This window comes from Ostrea edulis, chromosome 2, assembly GCF_947568905.1.
Source record: "Ostrea edulis chromosome 2, xbOstEdul1.1, whole genome shotgun sequence".
In the NCBI taxonomy this organism is placed as follows: domain Eukaryota; kingdom Metazoa; phylum Mollusca; class Bivalvia; order Ostreida; family Ostreidae; genus Ostrea; species Ostrea edulis.
In genome coordinates, this window is record NC_079165.1 from 15,012,230 (window position 1) to 15,039,176 (window position 26,947).

At 35.9% G+C, this 26,947-nt stretch overlaps 1 protein-coding gene across 2 annotated transcripts; it reads right to left on the reverse strand.

Annotated features, from left to right (window-relative positions):
- Window positions 1-484: 484 nt before the first annotated feature.
- LOC125681752 (monocarboxylate transporter 14-like) lies at window positions 485-24,699 on the reverse strand. Of its 2 annotated transcripts, none has more exons than XM_056156183.1 (7): window positions 24,561-24,699; window positions 11,381-11,683; window positions 7,667-7,810; window positions 5,650-6,456; window positions 2,911-3,180; window positions 2,682-2,807; window positions 485-2,577 (listed from the first exon to the last, which is right to left on the reverse strand). In XM_056156183.1, exons 2-7 carry the CDS (start codon window positions 11,661-11,663, stop codon window positions 2,339-2,341), a joined length of 1,869 nt encoding a protein of 622 aa, XP_056012158.1. In that variant the 5' UTR covers window positions 11,664-11,683; window positions 24,561-24,699; the 3' UTR covers window positions 485-2,338. The 2 variants fall into 2 exon arrangements, with proteins under 2 accessions (XP_056012158.1, XP_048777913.2); XM_048921956.2 differs by lacking the exon at window positions 24,561-24,699 and adding an exon at window positions 12,787-13,103.
- Window positions 24,700-26,947: the final 2,248 nt, after the last annotated feature.

A 26,947-nucleotide genomic window follows, 5' to 3' on the forward strand; every position in this document is an offset into this window, starting at 1 on the left:
GTTTTCATTCTTTGTTGAGGAATCCAACTATGGATTAGCTGTGGCTTCTTCAAACAACCCATTCGAGCCTTTTAATGAATCCGAGTAAAATTTTATGCGAATATAGTGTAAAGCTAATTGTCTGTTGACGAGAGGTGAAAATGAAGCAAGTGGGACATCGTACATATTTTTATGACTAAACGTACATCTTTGTGTATTGGGAAAAATAAACATCAGTCCGTCTGGACATGCACAATTCCATACGTTGTTGTTGCGAAAACAGTGCCTACTGTTTTATCCAATGATCTTGTTATCTATAAAAAGAGGTATTTTGTATCCCAGTCTATTTTCATTCATCTCCATATGTTTAACAGTCTTATTCTTCATACAGTAGTCTTTATGAAGCGGATAATAACGTACTTAATGACGTCAGCACACATGCCCGTATGTTAACTGCAACGCATGCATGCCCTACATCACCACCTATTCTATAACATAAGATGAATGATGAGCCAACATGTTTTATTATTTTTTTTCAACATATAACTAATAATAAATATCATATTTGTAAAGAAAGAAATTATTTTTCTAGACCAGCTCAGTGCTAAAGGACCAATTTTAATCTGATCTGCAATGAATTGATGATGTAATTGATAGTTGATGTGTAAAACCTTTACGCATGAACATATTATATAATTATGTAGAAATCAAAACACGGAAATATAACGATGTCGCGGTATAAAACATGATGATGTCAGCAGTCAGCATGCTTTAATATGATGACACCGTTGTAATCAAATGATATATTACATTCCAGCCTTTGACTGTCCAATATTACAATATAAGTAAATATGAATAGTTCTGCGCACCATGCAAGTTACCTATTCTCTCTTACAAACTATTTGGGCGACTCTGAATAAATATTTCTTATATCACGTTCCGAAAATTCATGCAGACCTTTCAGACGAAAATAGTCCCGTGTTATATGCCTATAAACTATAAAATCTGCAACAGTTTAATTTTGTGGTGGTAAAAAAAAAAGATTTTGAACTACAGAAGGGGGTAGACCCCTAAATTTATATACTATCATGATTATATAACAATTTTATCCCTGTGCGTTTACTTACAACAAATAAATAGTTATATTTCATAAACTTTGGAGGAATAATACAACCTTTGGTAAATTCACGATACCCATACACCGATAATTGTGAAGACACGGTCGCAATTGAAAGCATTGCTGAAGACAACTCACATCCAGTCACAATAAATACAACTCGCACCCAGACCAAGAAAGTCACACTAAATACAAAATATATAACCGTATACTGACATGTTATTCAAAAACACATAACGAAGTAAATACCAAACATTGCAGTATAAATCAGAAAGGTTAAGATAAGGAACGGTGATCAGTCTCGTAAAGAGTGAAATGGTGACGATAACAAATATTCATCAATCTCATAACTCCTATCGGGAATACCAGATTACGGACCCCTGGACATACCAGAGGTGGGAGCATGTGTCTAGGAGGAGTAAGCACCCCCTGTTGACCGGTCACACTCACCGTGAGCCCTATATCTTGATATTTTTAATGGAGTAACCCGTAGTTAAAGTAAGTGTGGAAGGAATGGTCTAACAATATGTATGAAACACGTTAGACAGCATTTGCCCAATGTCAGGGTTGTATGGGCAAACTAGATCGTTATAACCATAGAATTTGTGAAATGCTATTTAAAACGAGAAATGTAACAGCAACTTGTTTATCAGTAACCCATCTCGGTTTAGAAATTTATCCTACGTGGAACATGTTCTTACATACTATATAGCCGTTTTGTGGCTTATTAATTCATACAAACTTAATCCAATGGTATACCTTGAATACCGATATCCGCCAAATTTATGCCCCCGCCCCCACAAAACCCCGGTTCTACGATATCGCTTCAACATGCAGGTGACAATGGAATATTGCAATGTAAATATGGGAAATCAACGATGGAGAAGGTGGTGCCATACAGCTTGTCGGGAAGTTGAGTTGCTGGTTTGCCATTAACATCTACGATCAGTAAAACATCAAGATATATATAGAATAAGGATGCATTGATAAGCTAAGGAATAGTTACATGTATTCTAAATCAATAAATGCCTATGATTCTATATATCACCCATTTCTTAAAATACTATATATATCACTCATTTCTTAAAATACTATATATATCACCCATTTCTTAAAATACTATATATACTGCTGTTTACAGCATTTTATTTCAGTACGTAATCTGAAAGCGAAGATTGTAACCGAACACATGTTTTGCCTCTAATAGATACATTAGATAGTCGCAATCACAGTGATTATTTATTACATTATGCCATCATTTTGCACGTTGAGTAGAGATTCATCGGTTGAGGCCCCCTCAATGTCATCAGTAGAGGTCCCTTCACTATCTATCACAATAGATATATTGTCTGTTTGTGTGTCCTTTGGTGAAACACAGTTTTTGAACAATATCAAAGCGCAGACAAAGGCCGAAACCAAATACATACTTCCGGACAGAATGAACGGATATATGTAGGATTTTGTAGAGTCGTAAAGCAAACCTGTTGGCAAAAATATTTCAATGATTGCAAATTATAAAACAAAGTTTTAAATCAAACAATATTACGGAATTTAAATCCTGAAATCGATTTATGAAAATGTTTACCTGCTGCTGGGGGGTTCAGAATGAAGGCAATTCCTTGGAAAAAAGCGATCATACTGAAGGCACTGGTTAGTCTCTTAATTCCAAGCTGTTCAACTATCACAATGGTACGAAGGCAAACGATGCTTGCTAAAATTGAACACAGAGTTAGAAATGAAAATCATAAAAAAAGCTTGAAATAACAGTATTTAAAATCGTGAAGAGAAATATGTGTGCAATACATACAACTTACCCATGCATAAACCAAACACTGCTGAACAAATGGCGATCGTGTTATAATCATAGCACCATGGAAACAAGAAGTTAGTTGCAGCAGCTGTCGTCAAAGCAACCACGTAGATTACTGTGCTGCTGACATGAAATGTGTCGGAAAGAAAGCCCGCCATAATCCGGCCCACTGTGTTCGCGATTCCACAGATGGATATGACACTTGCACTCTGATCACGTGGTATACCATTAGCTACAGCCATATCTGGTAAGAATGTCAGCGTTATGGAATGTGCTGGAAAATGAAAAAAAAAACAGGTAATGAAATACCGAACTTTTATAGATTCTAGAAAAAAATAACAACGATAAAATTTTTCTTGTTTTCTTATATTATAAACTGTATAGTTAGAATTTGCTTTTTATATTGAAAAAAAGCAAAATTATATCTTTTAAAAGTATCATCGTACTTTTCGACGAAAAGTTAAACACCATCTACAAAGAAACAATTGTCAATATTATGTGCAGTTTTATAGTGTAGACCAGTGCCACCTACTGGCCAAATGTTGTAAAGTGTGGTTTTAATTCTTTATCCTGCAAATCTTAACATCTACAAAAATTAACTTCACATTCTGATATTTCATTAAAAGCTAATTCTGCTATCAAGTTTTCTTCCTATACGGGTATGTGTTGATCATTTGCTGCGGAGTGCCTTTACTTTGATATAGAATTTGATACAAAATTACTTGTAAATACCATATACAAATTTTTCACCAATTTTACAAATTTTTCAAGAGTTATCAGATGCTCAAACTGTGAGGAAAGAAAACTAGAAGCTTGATTATTTTATGAAGTGTAAGAAAGAGGAAATGGACGACCTCATGCGATGATAAAACAAGACTTACAAATTAATCCTAATAATCACAAGTTCTAAAATTGGATACATATTATCTTTGTTTCAACAATCGCTTTCCATTTTATGATCCGGAATATCTACAATATAGTTGTATAATATGACCGAAATAGCTATTTCGTATTTGCAAATATGTGTCTACATTTCACTGTCGAGTAAAATACCTGTACATCTTCACAAATCTCTCATACAAGATAGTTATTTCACAAATTTACATCAAAATGAAATTCACGAATCCTTCGTCTCCTTTTCGTATTCATTTAGGTGTATAACACATAAAACAACTTCAAGACATAGAGAGGTGACGTCACCGTAGTTATTCTTACTTTACATGAGATTGAAAGTACGTGTATTCTCCATGCAAATGATCAAACGAAACGCTGCAGAACAACAACAGGGCCCCCCTTATGTATTTTTTCTTTATATATATACCGTCCTGGCATTCACCATGGGCATATTGTGTAGTAAGACTGCCGGACGTTCACATGACCTATTATCACGTGCAACCATTTATCCACCTTATCACGTCCACGCCCCGACCCCCTGAAAAACAGAAGTGACTGAAAGAAAAAGACACTGAAACGAAATATACAACATATATTCAATATGTGTTCATACTAATTTGGAACAGATGCATATTCAAATATCATACAACAGTAAGTTTTCACATTAAGGATGTTTTGTTTGAATATCCAAGTTACAAATATCTAATTATCACTTTAGCATAAAGAAAGATCAAAATATGATAATGCCTGGAAAAACATGTAATCGTAATCCGGAAAAAACCCACCTTAAACACCTGTTCCGTTATACAGAAAAAATAACAAGGATAGTATATGTACACATATATAATTGTTCAACGACATTGAACTGCAAGCTCATAAGTAGAGTTCCCTGATGTACATATTTGTGCAATGTGTTCAATTATTACAAATCACATAAAAATTCAACTATTTATTCTGCAATCGTCAGTAATCATTCATGGGGTCTTTCAGTGGGCCATTTTAGACTACCGATTTTAAAGTAAACTATTTCTTTCCGATTGCAAAAAAGAGATCAGAAAAATTCAGAAACCCCGATATTTGTTACATCTATTTTATAAGCATTGTGCATGTACATCACACTAAATGCATTAACTCAGCCGTGATTAAAACATGCATATGACTCAGACAAAACGCAAAGTACATTCTGAGAGGAAGCTTGTGAAAACTATTTTATATAACACTTAAGATACATGTACATATTTGAAAATTTCCATAGCAGACTAGAAATTATTGAACGGTTCAGATATAGGTTTCCATTTCTTTTTCAGATTTTGTTCTTCATGAATTTTTATACTGTAGATTCCAAACACACGCGGGAAACTCAATATTGCGTAATATAGTGAGAAACGTCACTCGCCAATGTGACTACGCGATTTTATTTTCATATCACTGAAATACATGTTAGAAATAAATTCTCGATCACCATACCGCTCGTGGGATGATTCGACATCTTTGATATTCCACGAGTCATTTCGCGGCATCACGTGAACTAAGGAATCTACAGCATTATTTGCATTTGGTGCATACTATATATATATATATATATATATGTATATATGTATATATATATATATATATATATATATATATAGTACGCTCAGGTAAATAAATAAGTGTAAAGATAGATAGGTGGGCGAAAATATGCGTGAGAAAGCACGGAATAATCAACATAGCTGGATATTAAAAGTCTAAAGTTACATTATTATGTGGAAACAATATCTTTTGCATAAAATTACAGTATTCTGTGCTCTTCACGGTGAATAGTGAAATATTCTCTTAAAATGGATCGTATAGTGTGCGAAATTGTTACCTGTCCAAAGCACCATGCACAGAAGCAGGAGGGAAAATTTGCTGTTCTTCATCAGAGATAAATCTACAGTCCCGCCAAGTTTCTGCAAGCAGCCGCAGCTAGAGGTGTCCGTGACCTCTTTAACCTCTATTTCGAATTCGGACAATTCCTCTCCTAGGTCACTTTGGATAGATTCAGAGCTCGAGAAGCTCTTTGGTATATTTTTTATACTTCCGCTGTAGTAAATATCTTTTCGGGTAAGCGGATTGAAAACTTTTAAAGAACATTGTTGTCCCTTGTTATCTGGCCGATTTAGTACGCCTGCACTTGAATACATTCTCTTGGAAGACATTTTGGACTCTCGGTTAGAGAAGTCCTGTATGTAAGAATTACAGGCCCGTGTTCTCTTGTCTAAGACCGAGGTAGAATTGAATAAAGTTGATCCATTTCTCAGGTTTTCCATTCCTGTATAAAAACCTTCCCCTTTCGTATCTAGGGTGGTGTTTGAAGATTCATTTGAGTCAAAACATTGGACACAGTCGTATATTTTGCTCCCTTCTGCTGCCCGACATTGTTTCTTGGCAGGCTTGCTTGATAGTGGCCTGAATAAAGCAGCGCACACGACACAGTTTAGCAAAATGCCCGCCATTATTAATACTGTTCCTCGCCAGTTGAATTCAGAAAGCAGTGTTTCACAGAGGTAGGCATACACGAAGGTTCCCACACCGGATCCGCTCATCGCTATTCCTGTCACAAGCGCCCTCTTTCGACAGAAGTACAAACCGACCACAATGATGCTAGGGATGAACATCATACAAAAGCCGATACCTGAAAAGAAACATACAATTGATATAGTTGTATACTTTGGTTGATTACTATCAATTCCAAGTTGATAGCTTTAAGAGAATCTATCATCTGCTAACTTGTCCTGACGCTACTCTGTGTATTCAACATCTTCTGTTTCAGAAAACAAAGCACACTGGGCAATCATAACACGAAAGTTCAGCCCTGGATCGGCTAGAACAATGCAACTTTATGGAGGACCGTAGATTGCATTTTGCCTGAATAAGTAGCAAATCTCGTTTACGATTTGATTGTTTTTAAGACATATTTTTCAATATCCTTTTGATATGTCAGTAATGGCACGTTGAATCGTATATCAAGCATTATAGAAACATGTCCATGTATTGTCTCAAAATATAAAATCTTAGAAGCCGTGTGCTTCGTATGTAATACAAGAGTGTTAGATCCACCACATGCTTCGCGTGTAATACAAGAATCTTAGATCCACCACATGCTTAGCGTGTAATACAAGGGTGTTAGATCCGCCACATGCTTCGCGTGTAATACAAGAGTCTTAGATCGACCACATGCTTCTCATGTACTACAAGTGTTAGATCAGCCACATGCTTCTCGTGTAATACAAGGGTGTTAGATCCGCCACATGCTTCGCGTGTAATACAAGAGCGTTAGATCCGCCAAGACATCATAAATTTAATTTTCAGTTATGGATTTAATAATTTAAACACGCAGTTGGATATATGTTATGATGTAGATGTGATCGGAAGATTTTAAATAAATATAATCAACAAAATAGTTTGAACATTCCAACCAAAGCTATATCTATATAGTACCTGCATGTATAGTTGTTTTTGAGATTAATTGTGTTGAGATACTAGTTCAGAAACAGGAATCTGTAGAAGTGACCAGATTAGAATGGAAATGTAAAACAAAACCCCCACTAACAACAACTTAATATCTTCTGTGATTCAAATATAAGTCACATGTAGATTATTGTAAACAAAGATGAAGTGGTAAAAGCAGTGGAATGTTTCCATTCTCCGCTCAGTATGTTTCCCACATTAGTACAGGAGAGTGAACCTTCATACAAATTAGATATAACTCAGTGATGGGAACTAAAGGCGTACCAATGTCTCGCTTTCCCTAATTGGTATATATACCTATTGTACCTATTATGCAAACACCCTAGGATATTTGTAACTGGGGCATGAAAATATTATCAGATTGATCCATTTACCTCCGATAACCCCGTAAGTCAATATCAGAATTTCCACGTTAGGAGCGAATGTGCTGCTGATGAACCCACAAGCAGCTACAAGGGCCCCACATAATGTCACCTGACGAATTGAAAATCTATCCAACAGCCAACCAACGAAGGGGCCTGTAATATAAAGCAAATACAACATATCAGTCATTCATAAATAACCCCCTCTGATTGTTGTCATTCATAAACAGCTCAACTGATAAATACCCTATCCGCACTGATACGATATATGTATGTATAAAGTAATAATTACTCCTAATGTGTACCTGCTCCCACCTCTCTGGTATGTTCAGGGGTCTGTGTTTGCCCCTCTCTCTTTCGGGCATATTTCCTTACTGTAGAGTATTTATTGATACTTATTTATCAACATAACACATCTACAGCACATTTCTAATCAACGTGTCAAATGTTCAGTGATTACAGAGTGTCTCTATACAGGAAAGTTCTGTAAACAAATACCCTATACACACTAAAAATTTGATCAACTTAACTGAGATCAGTTTGTAATGTTGCTATATTTTTTTTTTTTTTTTTTTTTTTTTTTTTTTTTTACATGTTTTAGATATTCATACACATTTTGTACGGACATATTTGGAAACGGAAAAGTTCGTATCTGTAGCAAGTATCCATAATTTTGTATTCTTTATAGGATTTAAGAGATTGACCAATGCTCGTTATCTTCAATTGTTTATGAATTAAATATTTTTCCATTAGATATAACAGAAGGACCCCGTGTTGTATAAAGACTTCCATTCAGTTTAAAGAGAGTGACATTACAGAAATGAATTAAAACTGTAGTGTTACGCCAAAAATCTGTTTCTCTTAAATCTCCGAGTACGTTTTCAATCTATCTTGCACACAGAAGACATTTGATTTCGTTTTCATCTTGAAGAAAAATACTAGGATCTTGACTTTCAGGATGTCGTATGGTCAACAGAAAAGGGCCCTCTAATACAGCAGAGTGATTTCCATTCAGGAAACAGCCCAGTGGTAAATACCACACGGGGTGTGTGTGTGTGTGTGTGTGTGTGTGTGTGTGTGTGTGTGTGTGTGTGTGTGTGTGTGTGTGTGTGTGTGTGTGTGACAGAAGCGCATTTATTGATGATGATATCAATATCGATAATGACAAACAAGACCTGGAGTTTCTGGACGATGCTCTGTGAAACCTCTGCACCATCAACTTGTTTGTCAGTAGCCTGCTTCGATTTAAAAACTGACCATACGCAGAACAAGCTCTTGCGTATCGAATCAGTTGAGAGATATAAACACCATATGCAGGTGCTAATGGAATATTGCTACATAACTGTAGGTAGTTGACGACGGAGAAGCTGAAATCATCCCGTTTGTCAAAAAGATTGACGATTTTATGTGAATATCTCTATCGCAGGTTAGATATGTCAAAGGAGGTTGGATATAAAGTCTGTTATTGTTACTTTTAAAGCCACACAGGTTCAATGTCTACACTTCAATTGGTTTATTAGCATTTGATCATTCGTTGCCCTCCACAAGATAGGGTACAATGTCCTGACGAAATGCAAATAATAAGCAAGGTTACGTTGTTAGCACACTCTACATTTCGGGTATTTACGGTTTATCGAGAAAGAACTTGTTTTGTACCGGCCACGGTAGCTCAGTAGTAGAGCGTTCGCTTCGTAACCTGGAGGTCGAGAGTTCGAGCCCCGTTCGTGTTATGACCGCATCGAACCTAACACGTAAACATAAGACGCAGTGATTGCTTCTTCGCCAAACGCTTATAGCATTTAGACGTGAGAATCCACAGTCTTCCGAATAACGGAGGCCCTGCATGGCAGCAGGCGTAGGCACGATAAAGAACCCTCACTGCGTACATGTATGATCGTAAGCGCTAAGCATAGGTCTAAATTGAAGGTACTTCACATAAACTGGTGACGTCTAAATATGAATGAATTTTTTTCGACGAGACGTAAAACAAACAACCAACCAAAAACCAACTTGTTCTATAAAATCAAAGTCCAATTTCATGGAAAGAGCCCTAAGGCGTTGGGGTAAGTAAAGAAAAGGGGTCATAAAAGTGACTTATATCGACGTCAATGTTTTGAACGGTACGATTTCTGTGCTGAATGTGATGGTCAAGTTATTGTTGGTTGGTTGTATAGCGCTTAACGCCCCACTCCAGAATTTTTCATTCATATGGAGACGTCACCATTGCCGGTGAAGGGCTGTAAAATTTAGGCCTATGCTCGGCGCTTACGGCCTTTGAGCAGGGGGGGGGGGGGGTCTTTATAGTGCCACACATGCTGTGAGACACGGCCTCAGGTTTTGCGGTCTCATCCGGAAGATCGCCTCAGTTAGTCGTCTCGTAAGAAATGCAAGGGGTACTGAGGACCTATTTCAACCCGAATATGATTTCTGTGGTGAATGTGAAGGTCAGAAGCATTGTCTATGAATCGTAAGATGTTAGTGCTGAATGCGAAGTTCAAAAGCATATCGTTGTTTAAATTATGAATGGTACTATTTTTGTGCTAAATCCAATAGGTCAGATTAATGGTGCAATTTCTTTGCTGAATGTAAAGGTCATTAATATTGTGTATGAATTATTAAATTGGTCGTACGTTACAACAAATCACAAACATATAACAGAAATGTTTTAGCTGATAAAGTAACGTTTATAACCGTACGAAAGATATCTCCGCGAAATTGTAAATTTTTTGGCATGGCGGACACCTACCCTTCTGCATTGCAATTGTTAGAAAACCGGCAAATCGTGACATTGCAGACAGCGAAAGTTCACCTAGGAGTATGTTTGTGTGAACTTGTTTACGTGTCGACTACAAAAATTAGATTGTAAGTTGTGGTGCCCTTAGTACATATTTATAAGGTCAGGAGGTGGACATTACACGAGGGAAATTCAGTGGAAATCTATTTCAATTAAAGCATAAACTAACATAAAAAGAATTCAGCCGACAGAAAGGGGTACCCAAATATATCTTACAAAATTTGGACACTTATATTACATATAAAGCTATGATTCTTATTTTCCACTTGCCAATTTGTATGCATGAAAACGTAAGAAAACACTGGTATTTTTTTTTACACCCACAACTGAATTACAGAGGTTAATATTAATTCCTGTTTGTGAACATATTCGGGATACTGTAAAAGGTGAAGGTGTTTCAGTGCGCACTACAGACAGGAATAGTGTCAGAAACTTGGCGTCACGCAGTGAGGCACAATTCTTTGCTGGAGACCTTGTAACAGTTGCACTGCCCCCGTTTTCTCGCTTTTTATCACTTCTTGTAATCTATTCTGGGTATACTGTCGCTCTTAATAAGTCTGGTAAGGGGGTCGTCACTTATAAATAAGATTTGGATAAACCGCGTACCATTTTCCTGGGAAATTTAGATTGATATTTTGAAGGACATTCTATTAAGGTTCCAACTAGACGACCAGAAGACTTTGATAAGTACAATAGAGACAATGGTATGACGTTATAGAACAATACCATCCCGCCAATAATCAGAGTTACTGTGTCATCGTCAATCTAACAAAATTTACATACATGTAACAATATCACAGTTCGTAAATACAAAATAACCAAAAGATAATAATATAACAAAAGTATGTATATGCCAACGTTTAAATAATATCTTTCAAGGAATACCTTGCTATCGATTGATATAGCGAGAAATATCATACTTTGAAGCTTACCTAATATCATACTCAGCCCCAACAGGACTGATCCTATCCAAGACGTTTTGGCTTTGGATTCGTCAAAATACTCTAGGAGACTCATCAACATCACCCCAAACGAGAACATTGTTCCGTCCAGGATGAAGTTGATGACAAAGCTACCCAGACACACCAGCCACCCCCAACCACCATCTGGCGCCAAGTTTTCATTTGACTCCTCTGAGCACGTGCTCTGTGATTCCGAGGAATTCTGGGATTCGTCTCTTTTTTTCATTTCTAACAACTTGAGGACATCGCTCATACGCTTCAATTCGTCATCCCCTAGATTGTATAAAAATATGTTTCAGTATTTGTTTTAGAATATTTTTTTTGTAAGTATTGCAAGGGGAAGAGGAAAAACTGACGGAAAAATTACGACATTCTGTGCGCATTAAGTCATCTAATTTGTACGATAATATGACATGTATAGTTTTGTAGTTTTCTGGAGCAAACTGATGCACCCAAATGCAAGCCTTGGCACGTGTTAGAGCTGTCTTCCGATTCCGAGGATCACACGATTCGTGCGTGCTGACCTACTTCGTTAACAGTATTTGCTTTTCCTTCATTAAATGACCAGCAGGTCATCGAATGTTTCCGTGTCTGAGGGGTTCCGCGGAACTGATGTGGGTCAGATTTACACGCGCAATACTTGTAATTGACTCACGGAGTTTTTATCTTAAGTATTTGTGACCGTTATTTATTGGGAGATACAAGAATTTATTACATTTTAGTGGGGTTTACGGGTGTAAAATCCAATATAATATTACCATGGACAGCAATTTTATTCATCAATGTATTTCTTATGTATATATTTAACAAAAATACATCGCATGATCAGTTTGCACACAGCTAGCTCGATAAGTATTATATTGAATAAATAAATGAGTTTAGTGTAACGATGTAAAAACTGGCCTTTGTACGCACTTACAGTGAATATATTTCCTGTGTACTAAAAATAACAAAAATGAGTGTTTATCCAAAAACTTATCTTTGATTTTCCCCAAATTACTATCATGCATATTTTTTTTTTTAATAATTATAAATACTTTGCGTGGTAATATCGTCATAATGGTTTAGTTCACGTAAAACCCCCACTATTTCCCCCACTTAAGGAATTTTATGCCTTACGTAAAGTATCTCCACGATCAACAGCGATATTACAAATTAGCGAAATTAATATATATATATATATGATTTGCAATATTTTACATGCCTAAAATTAGATATTTTGTAAACAATTATCGCGAATGCCTTAACCTCAGTTGCTCTTAAAACCGTGTATCCGTTTAGCGCACCGGCTTGGACAATTTTATGAATGGGATGATATTGATTTAATTCGTTACGGATGCGGTTTCCAAAACTTAAAGATTAAAACCAGGCCTTACCATTGTCCTGTCGCCCGTGAGAGGCGTCTAGTTCCTCGCCAAATTTATCGATAGCCATGGCTATTCAATGTAGAAACACGTCTTTTTTCTCCTTAGTAAAAGAATACAATGTGCGAGCTTCGTTCGTTGAGCAAAGTGCACGTCGCGATCAGCTGTTCGGTTAGTAAATACATAGTGCTACGTCAGGGGCGTTCTCAAAACCTGTTATTACTACTTGACGAGTTCACGTTACTGGACGCGTGTCAGTTTTCGCTGGGTACCACTAAGTACAATTTAGTACATTTTACACATTCATATTTCGTGAATTTTTTTTAAGCGTTTTATTTTCTTTTTCGTCTTGTAGCACAAACATAATTCGGGGAAACACACTCCCGAGATTCAAGACCCACTCCAGCTGGGATCGTATCTACTTATATGAACAGGCACACGGAGTTGATTCGCTATACATCAGCATAAAACCAATCTTTCCAGCTTTATGTTTGAACGTTAGTTGTGTGTTTATATAAGCATAGGTATGTGGGTATAACGATGTGTGTTCTACATTGCCATGTGTGAAACTACTAAACTTAAAAATATCTGTTCTCAGTTAACGTTGTAAATATCTACCCACAGTTAACGTTGTAAATATCTACCCACAGTTAACGTTGTAAGTATCTACCCACAGTTAACGTTGTAAATATCTACCCACAGTTAACGTTGTAAATATCTACCCGCAGTTAACGTTGTAAATATCTACCCACAGTTAACGTTGTAAATATCTACCCACAGTTAACGTTGTAAGAATCTGCCCACAAATAACGTAGTAAGTACATGTATCTGCCCACAGTTAACGTTCTAAGTATCTGCCCACAGTTAACGCTGTAAATATATGCCCACAGGTAACGTTCTAAGTATCTGCCCACAGTTGAAACATTAAAGATTCTTATATTAACAACTGGAAGTAATTATTCTTACCAGTCAGAAGGCACCCAGATCTTTACGTGGACTCCACGACTATACTGGGTGTCGCATCAGATTGATTGATTGTATATTGTTTTACGTCTCTCTCGAGAATTTTTCACTCATATGGAGACGTCACCATTGCTGGTGAATTGCAGCAGACACTTCTGGTTCCTCAGTACAGTGTTATACTGGGACAATGAATTTAGCAAGAACAAGTTAGAAGGCCAAGTCTATAACACTTTCACAATCTTTATCATCAATATTTCACAGCAAACTTTACTTATAGTTACACGTGCCCCTGACACTTAGGAGTGTAATTCGTGAATATCAGACCCCCATTGCTGCAAATGTTTAATTCTCTAATGTATGGTATCACAAGAAGGCGAGGATAAGAAACAGTGATCAATCTCGTTAATTGTATAAAGAACACAACATTGACAGCAGGGTAAACACAGACACCTGGAAACACCAGAGGTGGGATCAGGTGCCTAGGATGAGTAAGCATCCCCTGTTAACATGACATACGTGTTGTGAACCCTTTATCTTGATCCTCAGGTTCAGCATAACCTTGTTTTACGGAGTAATCCGTAAACAAAATCAGTATGTAGTATGGCCAAACATGCAGGTTTCAACGTAATGCATATGTAGCTATCGTAAAACTTCATTTGTACTTAACTTCCATATCTTTTTTGATGATATGGCAAGTTTGTTGTAAATGTCACTATATTGTGCATTCTTTCTTCGAAGATGTTTTACTATAAAGGTTACAGCAATTCATGAGATCGTGAAGACAAACTTTCCTTCTTATCCCTAATATTTACAATAACCCCCCGTTTTTATCAATACTACACTAATTGCCAATAGCAAGTAGCCTTACCCATGTCCAATGTCACGTGGTCTTTATAAAGATTACAGCTACGGGTATTTATTACTCTAAGAGAATGATACAAGGAACACGCTGCATGTGAAATATATTCCCAAAGACCTGTCATTGGGTCAAATGCTGTCTGACGTGTTTCATACCAATTGATAGGCCGTTCTTTACACACTGATTTTGATTACGGATTACCCAATGTACTTGATGAAGATATAGGACTCACGACAGGTATGACCGATAAACAGAGTATGTTTACTCCTCTTAAGTACCTGATACTACCTCTAGTATGTCCAGGGGTCCGTGTTTGCCCAACTCTTAATTTTGCATTCCTTATAGGGGCTACGAGATTGATCATTGTTTGTTATCTTCATCTTTTCAAGGTGAGATAACCTAAAGTGATCTATCTCATAAATACCACAAATAAAGAGGGTAAATACTGAAATATTAGAGTTGGTATTAGGTGACTAGAAGGATAAGCATCCACTCTTGACCGGTCACACCCACCATGAATCCTCTGTCTTGGTCAAGTGAACGAAATACAAATGTAATACGTATTCAAAATCGGTATGAAAAGAACGATTTAACACAATACGTCGTAGCCGCCTTAAATTGCCTTTGATGACAGCCAGATACTGCTTGTCAGTCATACAAAAAACTAACAGCGTTCCGAATACTGGATGTGATGAGGCTAGCACGCTACTCACAAACCATAACATGCGTTTACGACAACCAGGATGCTTACACTAGCATAAAGAAAACATCACTGCTGAGTTACGGTAGCATTAACAACATTGCAGGATAGTAAACGACAACGTGTACTTCATTGCTGTTCACCAGAATTAGGATGAACCGTCGACATTATCAATGCTTTCTTTACTTTAGCTTTTATTATGCCACTTTCGTCAATAATTTTTAAAAGTTCCAGTTGGGGATCCAGGTTTGAATAAGTCCTCAGTATCTCTTGCTTGTCGTAAGAGGCGACCAAAAGGGGCAGTCCGTCGGATGAGACAATAGTGACATCTCCATATGAGTGACAATTATCGAGAGGGACGTTAAACAATATTCATTCAATCAATAATGTTAAGAATTACAGATTGGATTCGTCACATTGGGAGTTTACGCCCTTGTTTTACTGGTTAAGTGACAATGGTGATGTGGAAGTCTATTCGGGGATTAATCTAAGCAAGGAATCGAAGATTGAAACGATCAAATGTCAGTATATGTCAATCTAAATCCAGGAAATGAACCATGATTATAGCTCACCAAATGTTAGCGTTCTACAGGATTATATTTAAAAAAAGAGGACAATGAACAAGTGACGATAACAAGCAATGATTAATCTTATAAATCGTAAAATAGAATACAAAATTTGTAGGGCAAACACGGACCCCTGAATATTCCAGAGGTGGGAGCAGGTACCTAGGAGTAGTACGCATCCCCTGTCGACCGGTCATATAAGTCATGAACCCTATATCTTGATCAGGAAAACGGAATAATCCGTGGTCAAAATCAGTATGTAAAGATTGGTCTAACAATTGGTATGAAATACGTCAGAAAGCATTCGACCCCGTGATAGGTTGAACTTGCAAATCAGATCATTATGATATCTATAGCATTTACGAGATGCTGATTTCAATAGAAACTGTTGAAACCCCGTTAATATCTTATTTGTCAGTAGCCTGCCTCAAATTAAAAATCATACACAGAACAAGAATCAGTTGGGCGAGAGAAATACCATACGCAGGTGATAAGGGAAGTTGACGACAAACTAACAACTCAACTTTATGACAAACGTCGTCAATATGTTGAGTTGAAGGCCACAGCGAGAGATTATTTCTTCTCATGTACAAGCTTTTGATAAGATAAAACAATGAGTGAGTTCTATTTTACAGCAATTCTAAAATTGTCGCAATTGCTGTTCCCATTAATCGAATTATGACCATTGTTTTAGGGTGAACCATCGCAAATTAAGGTATGGATAAAATACATAAAGAACTATGTAAAGTGACAAACCTGACGATTTATTTTAACTCAACATCTGACTTGTAATGGGACGGTGAGGGACGTTATAGAACCAGCATTAGTGAGGCCGAGGTTTATGATGAATTACCCTTTATCACTGATTCCAAAGATGCCCTAAACGTCAATGGAAAATGAAACAACGAAAGTATACACTGTTTAGGAATGGTCCTTAGAGAGGGGAGGGAATGTTCATAGGTCAATAACTCAGTAAATGATCCTTAAAGAGGGGAGGGATGTATATAGGCCAATAACTCAGTAAATAATCCTTAAAGAGGGGAGGGATGTATATAGACCAATAACTCAGTAAATAATCCTTAAAGAGGGGAGGGATGTATATAGGCCAATAACTCAGTAAATAATCCTTAAAGAGGGGAGGGATGTATATAGGCCAATAACTCTGTAAATGATCCTTAGAGAGGGGAGGGAATGTTCATAGGCCAATAACTCCGTAAATGACCCTTAAAGAGGGGAGGGGATGTTTATAGGCCAATAACTCAGTAAATGCTCCTTAGAGAGGGGAGGGGATGTTTATAGGCCAATATCTCTGTAAATGACCCTTAAAGAGGGGAGGGGATGTTTATAGGCCAATAACTCAGTAAATGATCCTTAGAGAGGGGAGGGAATGTTCATAGGTCAATAACTCAGTAAATAATCCTTATATAGGCCAATAACTCAGTAAATGCTCCTTAGAGAGGGGAGGGGATGTTTATAGGCCAACATATCTGTAAATGATCCTTAGAGAGGGGAGGGGATGTTTATAGGCCAATAACTCAGTAAATGATCCTTAGAGAGGGGAGGGAATGTTTATAGGCCGATATCTCAGTAAATGCAATGGTGCAAAACATTGGACATATTTTATGATGCCAGTTGATTTTTCGATAATGAAACTACCGATAGAAAACTTCAGAAAATGACATTTCAACATAAAAGAAGATTTACCTAAACGTTCCCAAGATCAACTAGAAAGGTATGTCTAACAGTAGACAAACACGACCAATCTATTTTAAAGTTTTGTCGGTTTTCCTAAAGTGAGAACCCCTAGACCCAATGGAAACTGAGGATTTCCGAGATGAAATGTTAAGTGTACAGAAGCTTACATGTATGTAAGCAGGCCACAAGGTAAGACACCATCCTTAGAAGATTGTGACTACTGAGACACGGAGGGTGCCATGCTCAGCAGGAGAACTGATCTTCAGATTTGTGTTGTTTTGAACTTGAACAAGACAATGATTATACATTTAGTACAACTGCAAACATTAACAATTTGTAACATAAATATGAGTTCCGGGTTTAGGACTAAAACACACAATTATCATAGAACTATCAAACATGAACGACTGCCATCAGTTTTCGTCGGCCGTTATGCTTACTCCTCATAGACACCGTTTATCTTCACTTTTTATTAAAGAGTAGATTGAGAGCGAAATTCAAGCAAGGTTCCAATCAGATTGATTGATTATGGGTTTACGCCGTTTTGGGCAAGAATTCAGCCAACGAAATGAAACAGGTAAATAATGTATAACATACGCGATGTGTATTATAAAAGTATTCAGATTTTCAGTAAAATTTGCATTCTTGTAAATAATGGATAATAATACGGTTATCAATGTTTGTAACAAGTTCCTGCATTGTTTGCACATTATTAGAAAGTATATTTCCTATGGGCGAAAAATCACTACATTCTATAAGGATGTGATGTATAGTTAATGGACAGTCACAATATATACATTCAGGCTGAAGTTGTCTGTTAAGTAAATAAGAATGTGTCGATTCTGAATCACCGATACGTATTGTCGAAATAATCACTTAGTTATGGCGTTTCAGTACGATGTTACACGGTTTGTTTACTTTGATTTGAATAAAGTTTACTTGTGTCACAGAAATCTCAATAGATTTGCCAAAGAGAATTTACGTGAAGTTTTATGAAATATTTTAGATCAGTGTAGGGAATTTAAAAGTGTACAGAATCTTATCAGGTGTGATCGATTAAAGGGGGATGCTTACTCCTCCTAGGTACCCGATCCCATCTCTGATGTTTCCAGGGGCCAGTATTTGCCCTACTCTTAATTTGCAATTCTTTATGATATTTATGAGATTGATCACTGTTCGTTATCATAACTTTTAATCATCAATATATGGAATAATGTGATATTTTAATTCTCTGAAATAAGCGTATATGCAGTTCTCAACATGTATAATAGAACACATTCATGTGTACGTCAGTTCTCAACATGTATAATATAACACATTCATGTGTACGTCAGTTCTCAACATGTATAATATAACACATTCATGTGTACGTCAGTTCTCAACATGTATAATATAACACATGTGTTCGTCAGTTCTCAACATGTATAATAGAACACATTCATGTGTACGTCAGTTCTCAACATGTATAATATAACACATTCATGTGTACGTCAGTTCTCAACATGTATAATATAACACATGTGTTCGTCAGTTCTCAACATGTACAATAGAATACATTCATGTGTACGTCAGTTCTCAACATGTATAATATAACACATTCATGTGTACGTCAGTTCTCAACATGTATAATATAACACATGTGTTCGTCAGTTCTCAACACGTACAATAGAACACATTCATGTGTACGTCAGTTCTCAACATGTATAATATAACACATGTGTTCGTCAGTTCTCAACATGTACAATAGAATACATTCATGTGTACGTCAGTTCTCAACATGTATAATATAACACATTCATGTGTACGTCAGTTCTCAACATGTACAATAGAACACATTCATGTGTACGTCAGTTCTCAACATGTATAATATAACACATTCATGTGTACGTCACTTCTCAACATGTACAATAGAACACATTCATGTGTACGTCAGTTCTCAACATGTATAATATAACACATGTGTTCGTCAGTTCTCAACATGTATAATAGAACACATTCATGTGTACGTCAGTTCTCAACATGTACAATATACCACATTCATGTGTATGTCAGTTCTCAACATGTACAATAGAACACATTCATGTGTATGTCAGTTCCACATCCTTTGTGTTGTTATGTCAAGTTTGTTGTGAATGGCCTTATGTTGTAATTTATAGATGCAAATTACACCAGTAGACCCGCCCTCTCTTTAAATTTGTTTCATGGTAAGGGTACCAGCAAATTTTGAGAGCATGCGGAAGACAAACCTTACTTTTAATCATTCTAATATTTCAGAATATTTTAGTTATATCAATATTTCACGCTTTTACTATCATACTAATTCTCACCAGTAGGTGGCGCTATCTTCCCTAACCCAAATACGTGCCAGATGGTCATTAAATCATTTTTTTAAAAAAATATTTGATTAACTATTTCTTAATCTACAAAAATCATGCAAGGGACAGACTACTTTTGAAATATCCTCCCTAGAAAGCAATATAGCGTAATGATACGTCTTGGCTACATGTACCTTACCTTGTTTTTGATGACAGTCAGATGCCGCCTGTCAATCAGACAAAAATCACTTGTATTCCGTATGATTTAAGTAATCAGACAAACACGCTACCCGCAAAACCATGGTAACGTGTAGGGCGACCAGGATGCTTGCACTAGCATATGCACAACATCCCCATTGCGTTACATCAAATCGAGATCATCCCAGGAAAATATTTAACAATGCGTAATTTGCTAAACAAGATGTACACTTCACAATAAACCTCCAAATAAAAATAAAACTTGACCAACAGGATCTTATCCGAGCACGTGTGAATCATGAATCTGCTAATAAATGTTGCACATCAAAATAGGACAAGTTGTACGTGTAATTATTTTAGCGGGGTTAAAATTTTAGCGTAGCGGATATGGCGGTGAAGCATGAGCGCTACTTTAGAGTTGCGCTAAGCTATGAAAATCATTGTTTATTCATTATCATACATAGAAGAAGCGCTAAATCATAATTACACCATATAGTGCATCAGATCCAACTGCAACAAATTTCAAATACGCTTAAATAAGTACGCATACAATATCCTAAATGTGGATGCCCCTTGTAAATACTAAGATAATGGTATACTGAGAATGTCAATAAAGCAGTACAAGAAACCTATTAGGAGCTAAATATAAGCTATCGGCAAAGCAGAAAGGTTTCACAGAACCTTTTTATGACGTCATATCCCAAGAGGTACTGTATAGGAGGAAACGTATCAACCTTAATGAAACTTGAGATTTCCTGTTGATGATTCTCTTTAGTACACCCTAATGCAAGCTCTTACTGGACCGAATGCTGTTTTCATGCAGATTGTTAGGTGGTTCTTTACACACTGATTTTGACTACGATTCACTCCGTTTACCTGATCAAGGTATAGGGTTCACGGTGGGTGTAACCGGTCAACAAGAGATGTTCACTCCTCCTACGAACCAGATTCCACCTCTTCATTCCATATTTCCTCTACTCTTAATTTTGTATTCTTTATAGGATTTATGAGATTGACCAGTTTGCTATTCCGGATTTATGAGGTTGATCACAGTTTGCTATTCCGGATTTATGAGGTTGATCACAGTTTGCTATTCCGGATTTCCCAGCATCCCTTCATGCATCTCTGAAACCTTTATTCATCACATACATAATTCGACACCTCATTAAGTACCAACTTCGAAATTGGCCAATCCGAATTTTACTACTCGGAATAACAGCAGTAAATACGTGTTTGGTGCAAACAAACAGGGTGACTGACTGACCGGTAAGAATGGAATAATTAATTCGTCCTCAATAATCTGACGTACCAATGCATTGCTACATCATACTGAATACAATTATACACATTCATATGTCCTGATTAACGGCCGGAACAAGAGGCGGAAATCTGACTAGTATCTTATATAATCAACAAATCATGTGTGAAGTTTATTTCTAGTGAATGATCGGTCTGTTCCGTGATGTGGAGCTTTATGGGGGAATTTGTAATTGTGGGGGAATAAATGTAACTGGATAAGTGTTTATGAGCGATTAAAGTTCATACAGTGATTGTTAAAACTCGTGTACATATTCTTCTAGGTAATACGTGAATATAAAAAAGGTTCAATATCCACATACAATGGCTCAATTTAAATATTCAAAAAAAATTATAACATAATATTCTCTCGAGTGTATGGTGGCTTATTTCTACCGTCAACTAATGTCAGATCATTGTGTCGACATGTCAGCTCATTATGTCTACTAGTCAGATCATTATGTCGACATGTCAGATCATTATGTCTACTAGTCAGATATTTATGTTGACATGTCAGATCATTATGTCGACATGTCAGCTCATTATGTCGACATGTCAGATCATTGTGTCTACTAGTCAGATATTTATGTTGACATGTCAGATCATTATGTCGACATTTTAGATCATTATGTCTACTAGTCAGAACATTATGTCGACATGTCAGATCATTGCGTCGACATGTCAGCTCATTATGTCGACATGTCAGCTCATTATGTCTACTAGTCAGATCATTATGTCGACATGTCAGCTCATTATGTCGACATGTCAGCTCATTATGTCTACTAGTCAGATAATTATGTCGACATGTCAGATCATTGTGTCGACTTGTCAGATCATTATGTCGACATGTCAGCTCATTATGTCTACTAGTCAGATCATTATGTCGACATGTCAGATCATTATGTCGACATTTTAGATCATTATGTCTACTAGTCAGATCATTGTGTCGACATGTCAGCTCATTATATCGACATGTCAGCTCATTATGTCGAGTTGTCAGATAATTGTGTTGTTATGTGGATGACACATTTTGGGCGTGAAAGCATTTTACGGTTACTGTTAAAACTTATCATTGTTTGACACATAAATAAAATTATCTGACAAGTCGAAATGATCAACTACTAATTAGATCTAATTATCTGACAGATAATGGCAGAAATATGCCACCATGCATGTACATGTATGTAAGCTTTCTAATTCTTTGAAGCTTTTTTCATAGGATGATTTCATTTCTGTTGTGAAATATCGCTAAAACACCCTTTAAATAACATCGTTTCGTAATGCCATCGTCTTACGGAGTCATACAACAGATCAAAATTTGTGGTACTTCAACATAAGCTGTTTCTACAGGAGTGAAAGAATCTAGAACGGGACGTAAAATAATATTTAAACCAACACAAGAAGATTACGGCAAAATAATTTCCTTTAATGTAGTAGACAACATAGTGTGAGGTAAATTGTGTAGATTACAATGATAGACAGTTGGAATGAATATGTACAATAATTCAATTTGCAAAAAAGAAGATAAAAATGGATAAATAAAAAACTCGCACATCAAAAGTACCTGATTACTATTCCTTTCAAAGTTCAATTCCTTTTTTCTCGCTCTAAAATCCTTGATCCATCACTAGCCTACTCAGTGACCCCATCAGGCCTTATGAAAGAAACAATCGCCAACATATTTATATAAAATATCTTTTCATAGCCATTTTTATCCTTAACTTCACCTTTATTTGACCTTAAGACATGCTATAACTCTTAACATTTTGTCAGGGGTTTAATTTTGCATTAATATGCGAATTCACCGTCATTCATCCCTTATTAATAAAGTGAAAACACCATGCGATAGACAATATTTTTTGAAGCATCGAAATATAGAAAAAAAAAAAAATGTCTCAAAACTTCATGAATATATATGATGTGTAATCGTGTTTTTTAAAAAATGAATATAATCTACAAATGGTTTTGGATTAAAACCCTGCAAAGATGACACGGAAGTATGACTTAAAATTATAGGCATTTCGAGTAGAAAATCCACATTCGAGTAATTTTTTAAATGGACGTTAAGGTATAATAATTTTAAAAAGTAACATTCTTTTAAATACCGCACTTATAACCGTTTGTATTTAACCATTATTCATATCAGATTTATCCCGCCGTAAAATGGCTGAAATAATGCCATAACGGCGTAAAACCATAAAAAAATCAATCAATAAATTTTTTATCAGTATTTTTTGGGGGAGGGGAGGAGTAGAGGAGGAGTGGAGGGTTGACTTTAGAGTCATTTAAGCAATAATGTATTGCATTATTATTAAGATACACCCGTCCTAGTCAGAATGAATTGGGATATATCGATTGACAACTGACTTACAGCTTCCTGTCAGCTATTTCTTGCCTTTCTAGGCAGAATGCTATTACTGATCATAGGATTTATTGTACTCAATGAGAATATTTGTTATAACTTTTATTTGGTCAAGATTGGTTCATTCATTATGGGAAATTGTCTTTCATCGCAGAACAATATTTTGATGCTATTTTATTATTCCAAGGATTGTTTTAAAGATCAAAGTGGAATAGATTTCTTACAAACTCCATCCCAAGATGAAGTTTGGCATTTAATTTGTCATTGCAAATATCTGACGTAGTGAAAATAATATGCTTGCGAAAGGTAGAGATTTAAAACGAACACAGATTTTAAAGCGATAGTCGGATGATCCCCCCTAAATAATTAGCCACATATGGCATGCATTTATGTTGTCCCAAGATATTTTATAAGCTTATGACAGTTTAGTTTTAATGATTAAAATCGAGGATGTGAAAAAAACAACCAAACAAAAACTGAGGCCAATCGGAATGTTTACTAAAGTATATTTTTTTTGTTATTGTTTTATTTATTGTTTTATGTCCCTGCAATTTTTTTTTCTATCCTTTTGTAGTTTTTTGGTAAACCGAACAAGCAATTCATTCTAGTAAACTAAACATTTGTGTTTAATTACCACAGGAAATATCATTAATCTGTCTGTCATATAATATACAGTGGCGGATCCGGAACACAAAAGGGGTGTGCGACCAAAGTTCATACATTTTCCGCCCGAAAATGAGAGAATGAAAACCCCTAAATGGCATAAAATCATCCCCGTAACCCCCTCAAGCAAATACACGTGCAGATGTATGATGACGTCACAGAAGCCTACCTTCAGGGGTTCTCTCTTAGTTTAATATCCTCTCTCACAGCAACTGGTGTTTACTGGTCCGTAACTAGTTCTCATCCCGGAAGTTAGATTTCCTGGTAAAAAAAAGTTGATTGTAAATAATTACAGGAAACACAAACTACGGATATCTGTATTACAAGGAAATCATGGTCATACTACATTGACACACATGCACTCTGTCATCAGGTGCTAGCAAATATTTCGGACCAGTTTGATTGATTTTAAAGCATATCGTGATTCCCTTGAGCTCGATATGATATTCTTTATCGTATCACTGTTCGTGATCTTCACCTTTCCTCATGCACACATTTTCAAACCAACGAAAAGAATCTACGTGTGTATTGATACAGAAAAAAATTGTACAAGACAATTGTCACCGATTGGTCGCAGAAAAGACCCCGTGTACTTTCAAATCTTTTGAATCAAAAAATAATATGTCGGACATGTCTAATGGTAAGACAAGAAATAATTATCACAAAATACAAGTATTTGTCTGTTTTAGATATTAAAATGAAATCAGTAGAAATAACCACTAGAACAGCAGCCCTGTTGTCAAATAAATTTCACATTCTGAAAAAAACAACCCACCCCACGTAAATAGGCCAAAAAGACCTAAACTGTACCTAGTTCACCTTCTCCATATTTACCCGTAACGAGTGATCGGTATTTTAAAAAACCCCAATGTAACTAGATATTACAGGAATTTTTTCTTTACACCAATAAAACTTGGCACACTCAAACTACTTTAATGATAATGATAACATCCGGACCTAAACACCGCCCGTGTAAAATAAATAAACAGCATGTTTACTTTCCGCATCCATGTACATAGTTGTTTATATGTATGTATCATTTTTCTGTATCAACAATTCTCAGATAGTCGAAAAATACATGCAGAAAAATCCGTGGGATCTATTTTGAAGTTCGTATCATAAGCCACTGATCATGAATGAAAAAAATAACCCGATAACTTGTATTTTACAAAAGACATTCATATACATGCATTCACACACATTGTATTATAAAATAGGAAATAAAGTTGATACAGTAAAAATATTAAAAGAAAAAAAATCTTTTTTTCAAATTGCATTGATTTTGTTTTAAATCAGAATTCTTTGAAATAAAATGCATCCTTCATAATGTATTAAAATAGGTCATCAAAAGATGATAATCTATTTTGTTTGCTAAATCAATATGCATATTTCTTTGTACTTTCTCAATTTATTTGAATCTAGAAACGGATAATCACCAAAATATGATGTCAATTGTTAAAATAAGCAAGCATCAAGCATTTCGCGTAAATAAAATTGTTTCCCCAAAAGTTCATATATAATTAATTTTATCCCACTTGATACAAAAGCCAAGCTAAAAAAAAAATGATTTTGAACGTGTTACTGGTATCCAAGGAAATTCATTTCCTTAGTTACAGATGCACAAAATCGTGTGAAACTAATGATTTGTAGCTACATATGTATCTTAGCAGATATGTTTCCTCTAATGTATACAATATGGTATTCTGTCTACCTGATTTATATTCAGAATGAATTTACCTATTTAAAAAAATGAAAAGGTGAAGATAACGAACAGTAATCAATTTCATAGCTCCTATAAAGAATACAAAATAAAGAATAGAGCTAACACGGACCCCTGTACATACAGAGGGGGGATCGGGCGCCTAGAAGGAGTAATAATCCCCTGTTGACCAGTCATACCCGCCGTAAACATTATATCTCGATTGGGTAAACGGAATAATCCGTAATCAAAACCAATGTGTACTAAGCGGCCTCAATTGGTATGAATCATATCAAACAGCATTTGACCAAATTGAAGTTTCTATTAGTAAATTAGATCGTTATAACAAACATAAAATTGGCGAAATACTGACTTTAAAAATGACTTGAAAATCTTGTAACATCAACTTATTTGTAAGTAGCCTTCCCCGATTTAAAAACTAATCTTACATTATGTACACAGGACGTTCGACAAGCTATTGCGTATCGAATTAGTTGAGAGACATAAACACCATATGCAGGTGATAATAGAATATTGCTACATACATATCCAAAGTTGACGATGGAGAAGCTGAAGTCATCTTGTTTGTCATAAAGTTGAATTACTAGTTTGGCGTTGATATCTATGTTAAAAACATATCTAAGTATGAAACAGATGCGGAGAACTGTTTGGTGTATTTTTTTATTTCGATTTTACTGGGATATATCGAATCGACATGTACGTATGAATGAAAATATTAATATTTTATATACATATGTATATTGTTAATAAATAAAAATGTCGAGTGGACGGCCACGATAGAAAGCTTTTGAATAAATTCTGCCTTGTTAGAACATGAAAACAAATCAGCTATTCTA

What these genes read in the sequence shown, in the direction of transcription:
- LOC125681752 (XM_048921956.2), bottom strand. Translation starts at nt 12,844, where the DNA reads ATGGCTATCGATAAATTTGGCGAGGAACTAGACGCCTCTCACGGGCGA. An exon ending in GGGGCTGAGTATGATATTAG is followed by an intron (nt 7,811 to 11,380) that starts GTAAGCTTCAAA and finishes TTTATATTACAG; the next exon opens with GCCCCTTCGTTGGTTGGCTG. An exon ending in AGTGTTTGGTTTATGCATGG is followed by an intron (nt 2,808 to 2,910) that starts GTAAGTTGTATG and finishes GTTCAATTTTAG; the next exon opens with CAAGCATCGTTTGCCTTCGT.